Source organism: Cynocephalus volans, chromosome 8 (genome assembly GCF_027409185.1).
Source record: "Cynocephalus volans isolate mCynVol1 chromosome 8, mCynVol1.pri, whole genome shotgun sequence".
NCBI classification, from domain to species: domain Eukaryota; kingdom Metazoa; phylum Chordata; class Mammalia; order Dermoptera; family Cynocephalidae; genus Cynocephalus; species Cynocephalus volans.
Window position 1 is genome coordinate 36,810,834 of NC_084467.1, and position 15,214 is coordinate 36,826,047.

At 38.2% G+C, this 15,214-nt stretch overlaps 1 protein-coding gene across 1 annotated transcript in view; it reads right to left on the reverse strand.

The window, feature by feature from the left end:
• Positions 1 to 2,514: 2,514 nt before the first annotated feature.
• ZSWIM5 (zinc finger SWIM-type containing 5) overlaps positions 2,515 to 15,214 on the reverse strand; it is a 146,390-nt gene continuing 133,690 nt past the window's right edge. The window contains exons 12-14 of the mRNA XM_063106718.1: positions 4,661 to 4,824; positions 4,108 to 4,189; positions 2,515 to 3,377 (exon numbers count right to left, since the gene is read on the reverse strand). Of these exons, the coding sequence (XP_062962788.1) occupies positions 2,515 to 3,377; positions 4,108 to 4,189; positions 4,661 to 4,824 (1,109 nt within the window). The remainder of the gene's footprint in view (positions 3,378 to 4,107; positions 4,190 to 4,660; positions 4,825 to 15,214) is intronic.

The following is a 15,214-nucleotide window of genomic DNA, read 5'->3' on the forward strand; positions in this document are numbered from 1 at the left end:
TAGCAAAATTTTTGCTTCCTGTCCCCACAACTTTATGCTCTGCTGGCCTAGAGGTCTTGGTTCCAGAGAGAGGAATGCTTCTATCAGGAGATACAAAAATGATATCATTGAACTAGAAGTTAAGGCTGCCATCTGCCCACTTTGGGCTCTTCATGCCTCTGAGTCAACAGCCTAAGAAAGGAGTTACTGTGTTGGCTAGGGTGATTGACCCAGACCACCAAGGGGAAGTTGGACTACTACCTCACAATGGAGGTGAGGAAGATTATATCTGGAATACAGGAGATCCCTTAGGACATCTCTTAGTACTACCATGCCCTGTGATTAAAGTCAATGGGAAATGACAACAAACAAATCCAGGCACAACTACAAATGGCCCAGACTCTTCAGGGATGAAGGTTTGGGTCACTCCACCGGGTGAAGAACCACAACCAGCTGAGGTGCTCACTGAAGGCAAAGGGAGTACAGAATGGGTAGTAGAAGAAGGTAGTTATAAATACCAGCTTCGACCACGTGACCAGTTACAGAAATAAGGATTGTAATTGTTCTCCCTGTTGTGTTAAGAATATGTTTATGTATACATACTGTACACATATTAATCATTTATCTTTGTTTTTGTTCCTCTTGTTCTTTATCATGTACCATGAGACTTACTGACTTTATACCAGCATTTAAATATTGTTTACCTTAATATTGTCATCGTATGTGCAATTTTAAGTTATGGGATGTTGGGAGAAGGGTAAATATCATCTAAGGACTTTATCTTTTCTTCTGGGAAAGGGATTAATGTGTTTCCAGTTGTATGCAGGATAGTGTATCATGTTAGGCGAAACTTATGCTATTGTACCACTTGAAAATTAAGTGTGATTTAAGGAGATAGTGGGGACACCAAGTTGATAAGGGGTGGACTTGTCAAGGTTAATTCTAGATGTCAACTTGGTTAGATAAAGGAAGGAATGCTGAGAAACCTGGTAAAACTATCTTTCTAGGTGTGTCCATGAGGGTATTTCCAGCGGAGATTAGTATGAGAGTCTGAGTGGACTGGGTGGGAAAGACCCACCCTCAATGTGGGTGGGAACCATCCAATCCACTGGGGGTCTGGAGAGAACAAGACAGAGGAAAAAGGTGAATCTATCTCTTCTGGGATATACTCTTCTCTTCTGTCTGTGGACATCAGAACTCAAGACTTCAGCTTTTGGGTTCCAGGACTTACACCAAGGACACCATCAGCTTCCCTGGTTTTGAGGCCTTTGGACTTGGACTGAGCCATGCTACGGGCATCCAGTTTATAGACGGCCTATCGTGGGACTTTTCTTCACAGTCGCGTGAACTAATTCCCATAGTAAATCCCTCTCATATAATTATAATGTATCCTATTGATTCTGTCTCTCTGGACAACCCTGACTAATACACATACCCACTAAACATGCATAGACAAACATGAGTGCACTTACACATAGATATGCATTCTCACATATACGCAAATGTATATACCCTCACATAGAAACCCACAGTCCAGCACACACATGTATTCCCACATGTACATAGATACACAACTGACACAGATACATATAAATATATGTGCACATACCAACAGGCATGCACAGATATATCTATACACTTAGACACATATACTTAGTCATACAGATCTACACACACATACATAATTAGAAATGAAACCAGACACTCTCTAACACAAAGGTGACCAGAGCAGATGATGATTATGAGCTCAGTGGCTTCCCAGAGCTTCATCTTCTCCCTGCACTTGTTCCTCAGATGCTCAGCAGGCCTCCTGGAGAGGCTGTGTGAGGCACGAGCAGGAGTGTCAGTGTCCTCACAACTTCATGAGGCCTGGCCTCTGCCCCTCACCTACCACTGGGCTACAGAGGCCCTGTCTGCAGGCTGGGGTTTCTGCATAGACTAGACTTGGGATTTACTCTCTAACTGGCCATTTTTCTCCCTGCCACCCCCACTCTTCCACTGCCAACAGCATACACTCTGCAAGGGAAACCTGAGAAATGGTTGTGAGTCTCCTCAGAAAACAAGCCTATCCTCCCACTCACAGCTACTTCAAGTGCCCATCAAATCAGAACCAGAATTATAAATAGTTACAACTTTACAATAATTGGCAACACATATACTATAGTATTTACAGTACCATAAATGCTTCTGTTTCTCTGGTTAAGCAATCCCTGAGAAGGAACAGTGTTCTGTGTTTGCCAAGGGAGCCAATGCCCAGAACACGCAAGATAAAGGGGCGTGAGGTGGCATGTTGTGGGGTTTCTGATTAATCTGCAGTGCTCAGCTCCTCCAGGAACAACGGGCTGTAGTGAGAAGCTTGCCAAGGCAGGCATGTTGGCTAGAGTTGGACTCTCCCTATCCTTAGCCCTGTGGTCCTTTGGCTTCAGCCACAGGTGCTCAGAGTCCTCTAAGAGTAGTCAAATGTTTCAGTGTCCCTGGCATGACCTGATGGTACCTGAGAGCCCAGGCTGCCCTGGTGGTGAGCTGTCTGCTTTCTCAGCCGAAGCGCTCTCGCACCAGCAGCATCAGCTTCTTCTTGCCTTTGTAAATTTGTTTGAGGTTGTCGATGAACTGGGCAAATTGCAGGTGGCCATCCTGGGGCAGCAGGAAGGTCTCCCGAGCCTTGCTCAGAAACTCAATGAACTCTCCGTAGTGGCGGGGGCTGATGTGTGTCAGGCGTGAGTGTGTAGTGTTGATATAGGCATTGATGGTGGCATCCAGTAGCTGGCGCAGTGGCGCTTTGTCAGTGGACATAAGCTTTCCAGAGCTGCGGCGGCCTGGGATGCCAGCCAGGCCAGGTGCAGTCACTGTGCAGCGCCGCAGGATGTCTGAAAGCACTGTGGCACAGTGCACACTCTTCACCACCAGGGGGATGAGAGCTGCCAGCTCATTCTTGCCCAGAGAGTGGCTGAGGGCACAGGCCCAAAGCACATCATTGATGGCTGGATGTGTGTCCTGGTTGTAGGCTAGGTTAAGATGGCTCATGGCCAGTGAGGCCAGCTTGAAGGCACGTAGCGGGTAGCCACGGAGCTCCATGTAGCGGGCGATGGTGAACAGCTGTGAATGGGTCATGCCACCAGCGGCAGCATCAATGGCAATCTGGTAGGCAGCCTCAAAGGCGATGTGATCCTTCTCACAGAGTGTAAGGGCTGACAGGGCACAGCTCTGCGGATCCTTCATAGCACACTGCAGTGCTAGTGTGCGAGCACAGCTGGCCAGTTCCTCCCGCTGTGGATAATCAAGACTGAGGCGCAGGATAGTGGTGTGGGATACGGCTGTGGCAGCTACAATACTCGTAGCCTCGGTGGGAGTGAAGAGTGTGTACCAGCTCTGCAAGATGCTCACCAGGGCCTGCACACCTGTCAGGGAGAGCCTGAGCTCAGCCGTGGCCATCCGGGTCCTGATCCAGGTCTGCCCAGATTACCATTTGGGGTCTGAACATGGCCTGCAGAGATGAGTTCTCCCTCCTCCTCAGCAGCCTTGAGATGATCTGAGGCAAACCAGGGCAAGGAGAGGATCCCGGATGGCCAGACCTGGTCTCTTCTCATCTCTTCCTTTCCCAGGTCATAGGGTTGAAGGTCTCTGCAGGTGCTCTTAGCCCCTCACAAGGAAGGAGCAGCAGAACCTGTGGTTTGCCTGCCCCAAGGCAGGATTGCAGATTTGCCTGGGGGTTCTAGCTGAAGTGGGACCTCTCAGGGTAGAGTGCTGTGATGGGGATTTGGGCTCTAGAAGGGGCCCCGAGCCTCCAAGTTGTCTGGGGTTTTTCAGAAGCACAGACAGGGACTGGGACTAAAACACTGGACCCAGTACCTCCCAAGGGGGCACATGAGTATTGGTGGGTAAAAATTCATTCTCCCAGACATGTCTCTGATCAGAGCATCAAAGTGCTACTGACATCAGAAATGGCCAAAGCAGTGAGGGCAGGGCTTGGGCTGGGTAAACAAAGGCCATCTTCTCCTACCAGCAGCCCCAACTTTTCCTACACCATCAGGAATGGAAACATAATAGCTCTAAGGATTCATTCTCCTATCCCAAGAGTAGGGCCTCGAAACTCCTTTCCCCTGGGGGTAGAGGGAGTGGGAGACTCACCCACTTCTGTAGCACAGGTCACCAACCATCGCACCATCTCCCGGCGTCGCCAGTTAAGGGTCGATAAGGTCATACGCATCACCTGGGCACAACGCATTTCCAGTGGGTTAGGCCTAACTGTTGTGACCTCCCCCTCATTTCCCCTTGCCATTCATTTATGCAACAAATTTTTTTTTGTGCTTTAAACAGGGGACTCTCCCTGATAAGTCTAGACAGGTTTAGTTTCTACCCCTCCCTTTTGACCAGTCAGGAGGCTTTTCTGATGACCTGTAACAAAGTCCTTATTACCATACCTTGCTTGACTTGGAGGAGTGGAGAGGTGAAGAGAAGATGGCGACCCATGGAGCCTAAAGCCATTTTGCTTCTGGCCTTAACTTAAAAAATGGAGCCCACTTTATGGAGTCCTTACTTTTTGCCTAGCCTAGAACTTGTGTTCTGGGGACACAGAAAAAAACAGACTTGATCTGTGCCCAGTCCCCCAGGGATCTTATGATCTTTCAATTGTTGCTAGGCCAGAAGACTAAAGTGGGGATGGCCCACTCCTCCTCCATACCTGTAACCCCAACTCCAGGGCCACGTTGAGCAGGGTGCTGTCCGTACTACTGTCTGTGGGAGTAGCGATCTTGAATGCATCTTGGGCCAGTTTGAAGATGAGGGAGGAAGAATGGATGTGCTTCTGTATTGTTTCCAGAATTGTTCGGAGCCTCAGAGTGTCCCCTATAGGTACCAAGAGAAGGGGTACGGACAGGTTCTGCTTTAAAGTCTCCCTAAACAGTCAGCTAATCACAACAGGTACTGGTTAAACTGGCTATCAATTCACTGAATGCTTCTGAATGCTACCACCCCTTCTGAGTGGTCAAGCTGTCTCCACTGAACCCATTTGAGTCTCCTTCCTTCTCCAGGCCCCCACGTGAATTCATTTCTCTACACCTTTTCATCTGTCTCTACCCTTCACTCTCTGTACCCTCAGGCTCTTTAGGTACCAGAAGTAATTTTCTTGAACACTTGAATTTTGAGAGCTACTTATACAGAAGACAGGAAGCCACATTACTGCCAAAAAAGTATGCCAGTCCCATTGCTTGACTCTCACCACAGCTCTCTGGAGCAAAAAGGAGCTAGGCCACCACTTCTTATTCAATAGGGAAGGATTCTATACAAAGTATTATTAGCACACAGTAAGAAACACACCACCATATGAAGTGAAGGTTGCTGTATAAAGGCAGTATAGATTTTGAAAGACTGGTAATTTTATGAAGGGTAAATATGTGAAATAAAGATAAAACAAAAAATAGGTCTTATGTTTTCCTTCTTAACTGTTGATAAAGTCAGAGTTGTAGTGGTAAGAGTATAAGCTTTGAAGTAAAGTACATTGGCTAATGGACCTGGTTCAGCCATTTAAAAGCCCAGTTACTCATCTATAAAATGGAAACAGTAACCTTTAGGGTTGTTGTGAGAATTATAAATAATTTGTGTATAGTTAATATTCTATAATTCTATTTTATACAAAAAGATAAATAGCAGTGTGTATATAGTATATGTGTGTACATATATATGAATAGAAAATCTCCAGGAATATTTAATACCAATGTCTTACTAGTAGTTATGTTTAGGTGTCAGGATTAGGAGAGACTTCCTTTGTTCTTCTATTATCTTGAAAGACAAATTTTTAAGTAGACTTTATGTTTTTAGAGAAGTTTTAGGTTTACAGAAAATTGAGCACATAGTACAGAGTTCTCATATATCCACTATTAACATCTTCTATTAGTGTAGTACATTTGATGAACCACTATTAATACATTCTCATTAGTGTGGTACATTTGATGAACCAATATTGATACATTACTATTAACTAAAGTCCATAATTTACATTAGGGATCACTCTTTGTGTTATATAGTTCTATGTGTTTCGACAAATGCATAATGTCATGGATCCGCCATTACAATATCATATAGAGTAGTTTCACTGCTCTAAAAACCTCCTGTTCCACCTATTCATCCCTTTTCCCATTTTCCCTGTATCCCTGGAAACTATTGATCTTTTTACTGTCATTCTGGAAAAGTTCTGCCTTTTCCAAAATGTCATATAGTTGGAAACATACAGTATGTAGCCTTTTCAGATTGGCTTCTTTCAATATACAATACACATTTAAGGTTACTCCACATTCTGTGTGTGTGTCAGGGAGGTTTTCATTGCTTTTCATTGCTAAATAATATTCCATTGTACGGATGTACCACAATTTGTTTATCCATTCACCTTTTGAAGGATATCTTGGTTGCTTACAATTTGGGGCAATAATGAATAAAGATGCTATTAATATTCATGTGTAGGTTTTTGTGTGTACATAAGTTTTCAAATCATTTGGGTAAACACCTAGGAGCATGCCTGATGGATCATATAGTAAGACTATGTTTAGCTTTGTAAAAAACTGCCAAACTGTCTTCCAAGGTAGCTGTAACATTTTGTATTCTCACCAGCAATGAATAAGAGTTCCTGTTGCTCCACATCCTCACTAGCATATGGTGTTGTCGGTGTTCTGGATTTTAGCCATTCTAATATTGTGTGGTGGAATCACACTATTTTTTAAAATTTACAATCCTCTAATGACATATGGTGTTGAGCAGCATTTCATATGCTTGTCATTTGTACATCCTCTTTGGTTCAGTGTCTCTTCAGATATTAAGCCCATTTTAAAATTGGGTTGTTTGTATTCTTATTTTTAGTTTTAAGAGTTCTTTGTATATTTGAGATACAAGCCTTTTATCAGTATGTTTTTCACATACTTTCTCCCAGTCTTTGACTTGCTTTTCATTTTCTTTTCTTTCTTTTTGGTGGCTGGCTGGTATGGGGATCTAAATCCTTGACCTTGTATTATTATTATTATTTTATTTATTTATTTAAAAGATGACCGGTAAGGGGATCTTAACCCTTGACTTGGTGTTGTCAGCACCCTGCTCATCCAGTGAGCTAACCGGCCATACCTACATGGGATCCAAACCCACGGCCTTGGTGTTATCAGCACCACACTCTCTCAAGTGAGCCATGGGCTGGCCCCTAACCTTTGTATTATAACACTGTGCTCTAACAATTGAGCTAACCAGCCAGTCTGTCTTTTCATTTTCTTAAAAGTGTTTTTCACAGTGTTTTAATGAATTCTAACTATCCATTTTTTTTTTTCTTTCATGGATTGTGCTTTTAGTATTGTATCTCAAAAGTCATAGCCAAATCCAAGGTCACCTAGACCTTCTCCTATGTTATCTTCTAGAAGTTTAATAGTTTTGTGTTTTACCTTTAGGTCTATGATTCATTTTGAGTTAATTTTTATGAAAGGTATAAGGTCAATGTCTATATTCATTTTTTTTACATGTGAAAGTCTAGTTTTTCTAGCACCATTTACTGAAAATACTATCCCTATCGTTTACCCCTTTAAGTATCAGTTGACTATATTTGTGTGATCTATTTCTGAGCTCTCTATACTATTCCTTTGATCTATTCATCTGTTCTTTCACCAGTACCACAATGTCTTGATTATTGTAGCTTTATAATAATTGTTTAACTTGGGTAGTGTCAGACCTCTAACTTTGTTGTTCTTCAATATTATATTGACTATTCTAGGTCTTTTGCTTTTCCATATAAATTTTAGAGATAATTTGTTGATATTCACAAAATAACTTGCTAGGATTTTGATTGGGACTGCATTGAATCTATAGATCAAGTAGGGAAGAACTGACATCTTAACAATATTTAGTCTTTCTATCCAGGAACATGAAATATCTCTATTTATTTAGATCTTTGATTTCTTTCAAAGTTTTATAGTTTTCCTCACGTATATCTTGTACTTTTCTTTTTCTTTTTGGCAGCTGGCTGGTAAGGGGATCTGAACCCATGACCTTGGTGTTATAAGGCCACACTGTAACCAACTGAGCTAACTGGTCAGTCCCAATCTTGTATATATTTTGTTAGGTTTATTCCTAAGTACTTCATTTTGGGGGATGCTAAGTAAATGGTATTATGTTTTTAATTTCAAATTCTAATTGTTCTCTCTTGGTATATAGGAAAGCAGATGACTTTTGTGTATTAACCTTGTATACTGAATCCTTGCTATAATCACTTATTAGTTTCATTTTTTCTTGGTTGATTCTTTGGGATTTCCTACAAAGGCAATCATGTAATTTGAAAACAGTTAGTTTCATTTCTTCCTTTCCAACACGTACACCTTTTATTTCCTTTTGTTGTCTTATTGCATTAGTTAGGACTTCTAGTATAATGCTGAATGGAAGTGTGAGAGGGGACATTCTTGTCTTATTCCTGATCTTTAGGGGAAAGCATCTAGTTTCTCACCACTAAGTATGGTGGCAGCTACAGGTTCTTTGTAGATGTTCATTATCAGGTTGAAGCAGTTCTCTTCTAGTTTGCTGAGAGTTTTCATCATAAATGGGTGTTGGATTTTTGTCAAATGCTTTTCCTGCATCTATTGATATAATCGCATGATTATTCTTTGCTTTTGGATGTAATGGATTATGTTAATTGATTTTCAAGTGTTGAGCTAGACTTATATATCTGGAATAAATCCAACTTGGTCGTGGCATAATTCTTTCTATACACTGTTGGATTTCATTTGCTAAAATTTGTTGAGGATTTTTGCATTTATGTTAATGAGTCATACTGGTCTGTAGTTTTTCTTTCTTGTAATGTCTTTGTCTGGTTTTGGTATTAGAGTAATGTTGGCCACATAGAAAGAGTAAGAAAATGTTCCCTCTGCTTCTGTTCTCTGGCAGAGACTATAGAGAATTGGTATCATTTCTTTCTTAAATATATGGTAGAAATTACCAGTGAAATCATCTGTGCCTGGTGCTTTCTGTTTTGGAAGATTATTAATTATTTATTCAATTTCTTTAATGAATATGGGCCTATTCACATTATTTAGTTCTCTTTCTGTGAGTTTTGGTAGACTGTGTTTTGTTTTGTTTTTTTACCTAAGGAATTAGTCCATCATTTCATCATCTAAGTTATCAAATGTGTGGGCAGAGAGTTATTCATAATATTCCTTTATTATACTTTTAATGTCCATGGGATCAGTGCTGATGACCCCTCTTTCATTTATGATGTTAGTAATTTATGTCTCCTCTCTTTTTTTCTTGGTTAGCCTGGCTAGAGGTTTAACAATTTTATTGATTTTTTTTTTTTCAAAGAACCAGCTTTTACTTTCATTTATTTTTTCTACTATTTTCCCATTTTCAATTTCAGTAATTTCTGCTCTAAATTTTATTTCTTTTCTTCTGCTAGCTTTAGGTTTGTATTCCTCTTCTTTCTCCATTTGCTTGATGTGGAAGCTTAATTTATATTGCTGTTCTTTATTTTCCTAATGTGCAAGTTTAGATTATTGATTTTAAAGCTACTTTATTTTTTTCCATTTAGTGGCAATACTGTCTTCTGATACTTTCTTTTCTAACAAATGCATCCAATGCTATAAATTTCCCTCTGAGCACTACTTTTGCTGCATACCACATTTTGACCAGTTGTATTTTAATTTTCATGCAGTTCAAAATACTTAAAAATTTCCTTTGGGACTTCTTTGACCCATGTGTTATTTATAAGTGTGTTGTTTTTATCTCTAAACATTTTGGGATTTTCCAGTCATCTATTATTGATTTCTAGTTTAACTACACTGTGGTCTGATAGCATACTTCATATAATTTCTATTCTTTTAAATTTATTAAGGTGTGTTTTATGGTCCAGAATGTGATCTATCTTGGTGAATGTTCCATGTGAATGTATATCCTGATGTTGTTTGAAGTAGTCTATAAATATCACTTAGATCCATTTAACTGGTGGTGCCGTTGAGTTCAAGTGCATCTTTATTGATTTTCTACCTGCTGGATCTATCAATAACTGATAGAGTGTGTTGAATTTTCCAACTGCAATAGTGGTTTTGTCTATTACTCCTTGCAAATCTATTAGTTTTTGCCTCATGTATTATGATGCTCTGCTGTTAGGTGCATATACATGAAGGATTGTTACATCTTTTAGGACAACTGACTCCTTTATCACTATGTAATGCTCCTCCTTATCCCTGATAATTTTCCTTGTTGAAGTATGCTTTATTTAAAATTACCAGAGTTATTCCAGCCTTCTTTTGATTTGTGTTAGCATGGTATATCTTTTTACATCCCTTTACTTTTGTTGTTGTTGCTGAAGAAATCTGACTGTGGTTAAGAAATAATTTTAAAGAAGATAAAAATAACAGACTGGATAAAGTAGTATGCATGCTTTCCTAGGAGAGTATCATTTTCTAGACTCTTCCTGCTCTCAGTGCAGCTAGCCTTGTAGTGAGTCTACATGTTATGAAAAGAGAGGGCCAAAGTGTTGACACCACCTCCTATATGGGTTTTTTAAAAAAACTTAAAGTCCTGGTCTCTGTTTTTAGAAAAGAAAATATTTGGAAAGATAAAGCATATAAGCTCAGTCAGAGAAGTTAAGTATCTGTCTAAAGGTACTATGATAAAAATGAAGCCCAGTGTTTACACTTAGGGACTACTTGCTGACTGTAACACTGTCCCTTTATTGGTTCATTTATCTGTGTCAATCTATCTAATTGTCATAAAAATATACATAACATAAAATTTGCTGTTTTAACCATTTTTAAATGTACAATTGAGTGGCATTAATCATATTAACAATGTTGTATAAACATCATTGCTATCTATTTCCAAAACTTTTTCATCACCCCAGACAGATGCTCTGTACCCATTGAGCAATACTTCTCCTCTTCCTCTCCTCTCACAGTCCCTGGTAATGTCTAATCTACTTTCTGTCTTTACTAACTTGCCTAATCCAGGTACCTCCTATACTAGGGCACTTCAAAAAGGTCATGGAAAGATTCGTATTATTTTTAAACTATTTTCCATGACCTTTTTGAAGTACCCTCATAAGTGGAAGCATACAATATTTGTTCTTTTGTGTTATACTTATTTCACCAAGCATAATGTCTTCAAGTTTCACTCGTTTTGAAGCATGTATCAGAATTTCAATACTTTTTATGACCGAATACTATCTCGTTGTATGTTTATCCAATCATATGTTGATGAACACTTCTGTTTGTTTCCAACTTTAAGCTATTGTGAATAATTCTGCAATAAATATTGGCATATAAGTATCTGTTTGAGTCCTTGTTTTCAGTTCTTTTGGTTATATAGCTAGGAATGAAATTGCTAGATCATGGTAATTCTATGTTTACCTTTTGGAGAAACAACCAAACCATTTTCTACAGCAGGTGCACCACTTTACATTCCCACCAGCAATGTACTAGGATTCCAATTTCTCCATCCTTGCAAACACTTGTTATTTTCTGTTTTTTGGATAACAGCCATCCTAATAGTATCTCATTGTGGTTTTAATTTGAATTTATCTAATCACTAATCATGTTGAATATCTTTTTATGTGCTTATTGGCCACCTGAATATTTTCTTAGAAGAAATGTCTATTCAAGTCTTTTGCCCATTTTAAAATTGGGTTGTCTGTCTTTTTTTAGTTGAGATCTAAGTGATCTTTATATATTCTGTGAATTAAATCCTTATCAGATATATGATTTATAAATATTTTCTCCCATTCTGTAGGTTGTCTTTTTACTCTCCTGATAATATCCTTTGATGAACACAAGTTTTTAATTTTGATGAGGTCCAATTTATTTTTCCATTAGTTGCTCATGCTTTCAGTGGCATATGTAAGAATACATTGCCATATCCAATGTATGGAGATTTACTCCTATGTTTTCTTCTAAGAGTTTTATGGATCTTATATTTAGGTCATTGACCCCATCTTTTTACTTATAATCTATCTGTGTTTTTATATTTAAAGTGCATTTCTTGTAGACAACATATAATTGAGTCTTTTATTTTTTTAAATCCGCTTTGTCAGTCTCTGTCTTTTGTTGGTATATTTAGACCATTCACATTTAAAGTGATTATTGATGTAGTTGGATTAATATCTATTATATTTGTAACTGTTTTCTATTATTGCACCTGTTCTTTTTTTCCTCCAATATTCCCCCTTTTCTGCCTTCTCTCTCTCTCTCTCTCTTTTTGGTGGCTGGCTGGTACGGGGATCCAAACCCTTGATCTGGGTTTTATAACACTGTACTCTAACCAACTGAATTAACCATCTAACTCTGGTTTTGTTTTTTTGTTTGTTAAAAAAAAAAAAAGATGACTGGTAAGGGGATCTTAACCCTTGACTTGGTGTTGTCAGCACCATGCTCTCCCAAGTTAGCTAACCAGCCATCCCTATATAGGGATCTGAACCTGTGGCCTTGGTGTTATCAGTACCACACATTCCCAAGTGAGCCATGGGCCAGCCCCTCAACTCTGGTTTTAATTAAGCATTTTATATGATTCAGTTTTCTCTTAGTATACCAATTATACTTCTCTTAAAAATTGTTTTAATGTTTGTCCTAGAGTTTGCAGTATAGATTTACAACTAACCTAAGTCCGCTTTCAGATATAACATTTCCTAAGGTACCTTATAGCAGTATTCTCAATTCTTACCTCCCAACAGTTACCTCATTGCTATAATTCACTTCACTTATCTTTAAGTTATAATCATTGAAAACATTGCTGTTATACATTGCTATTATTTTGAGCAGTAATCCTTTAGATCACTTAATAAAAAAATTTCAATGGTTTTATATTACCTTCATTTATTTCTTCTCTAACACTCTACCTATTTTTATGTAGATCCAAGTTTCTGACCTATATCATTTTCTTTCTCTCTGAAGAACTTCTTTTGACATTTCTTGCAAGGCAGGTCTACTGGCAACAAAATCCCTCAGTTTTCACCTGAGAAAATCTTTACTTCTCCTTTACTTTTTTCCAAAAAAAATTATTTAAAAATTTTATTGTGTAAGAACATTTAATAAGATATCTACCCTCAACAAATTTTCAAGTGTACATTACTGTTGACTCTAGGTACAATGTTGTACAGCAGATCTCTAGAGTTCATTCATCTTGCTTGACTCAAACTTTATGCCCACTGATTATTTCTCCGTCTCCTAGCCGCTGGAAACCACAATTCCATGCTCTGATTCTATGGATTTGACTGATTTTAGATACCTCATATAAGTGGAATCATGCAGTGTTTGTCTTTCTGTGACTGGCTTATTTCACTTGGCATAATGTCCTCAAGGTTCACTCACATTGTCACATATTGCAGGATTTCCTTCTTTTTTTTTTTTAAGGCTGAATAATATTCCATTGTATGCATATACCACGTTTTAGAATTTCATTAACTTGTCGGCAGACATTTAGGTTGTTCCACATCTTGGCTATTGTGAATAGTGCTGTAATGAACATATGAGTGATAATATCTTTTCAAGATCCTGATTTCAGTTCTTTTGGACACATACCCAGAAGAGGAATTACTGGATCCTATGGTAGTTCTATTTTTAGTTTTTTGAGGAAACTCCATACTGTTTTCCATAGTGGCTGCACCATTTTGCATTCCTACCAACAGTGTACAAGGGTTCTAATTTTTCCACATCTTGCCACTTGTTGTTTTTAGTTTTATTGACAATAGCCATTCTGACAGGTATGAAGTGATATTTTATTCTGATTTTGATTTGCATTTCCTTGATGATTACTGATGTTGAACATCTTTTCATATACCTGTTGGCCAGTTGTATGTTTTCTTTAGAGAAATGACTATTCAAGTCCTTAGGCCATTTTTAAGTCAGGTTATTAGTTTTTTTTGTTTTGTTTTTTGGCCATTGAATTGTAGGAGTCCCTTATGTATTTTGGAAATTAACCCTTTATTAGATACATGGTTTGCAAATATTTTCTCCCATTCTGTAGGTTGCTTTTCCATTCTGTTGTTTCCTTTGCTGTGCAGAAATTTTTAGTTTAATGTAGTCCCACTTTTTTACTTCTGCTTTTTATTGCCTGTGCTGTTGGTATCATATCCATAAAATCACTGCCAATACCAATGTCATAAAGCTTTACTCCTGTTATCTTTTAGTCGTTTTACAGTTTGAGTCTTTAATCCATTTTGTGATGATTTTTGTATAGGGAATAAGGGTCCAATTTCATTCTATTGAATGTGAATATCCAGTTTCCCAATACTGTTGAAGAGATTATCCTTTCCCCTTTGTGAATTCTTGGCACCCTTGTTGAAGATCAGTTGACCATATATGGGTGAATTTATTTTTGCATTCTCTGTTCTGTTCCATTGGTCTATATGTTTGTCTTTATGCCAATAGCATACTGTTTTGATTTCCATAGCTTTGTAATATATTTTGAAATCAGGAAGTGTGATAACTCAAGTTTTGTTATTCTTTCTCAAGATTGATTTGGCTATTTGTGGTCTTTTGTAGTTCCATGTGAACTGTAAAATTGTGTTTTTTTTCTATTTTTGTAAAAAATGCCATTGGGATTTTGATAGGATTGCATTAAATTTGTGGATTGCCTTGTATGGGCATTTTAACAACACTAAGTCTTCCAATTCATGCACAAATGTTTTTCCATTTGTTGTATCTTTCATCAATATTTTGAACTTTGCAGTATACAAGTATTCCACCTCCTTTGTTAAGTTTACTCCCAGGCGTTTTATTCTTTTGGTATTATAAAAGGGATAATTTTCCTAATTTCCTTTTCAGAGAGTGCATTGTTAGTGTATAGAAATGCAACCGATTTTTTAAATGTCGATTTTGTATCCTGCAATTTTACTGAATGCATTTATTAGTTCTAACAGTTGTGGGGTTTTTTTGTTTGTTAGTTTGTTTTTTTAAATGAAGTCTTTAGCATTTTCTAATCATGTTGTCTGCAAACAGGGATAATTTTACTTCTTCCTTTCCAATTTAGATGCCTTTCATTTCTTTTTCTTCCCTAATTACTTTGTTAAGGACTTCCAATATTACATTGAATAGAAGTGGTGAGATTGGGCATCCTTGCAGTGTTCCTAATCTTAGAGAAAAACCTTTCACTAAGTATGATGTTAGCTTTTCATAAATGACCTTTATTATGTAGAGGTAACTTCCTTCTATTCCTAGTTTGTTGAGAGTTTTTATCATGAAAGGTTGCTAAATTTTGTTAAATGCCTTTTCTGCATCTATTGAGATGA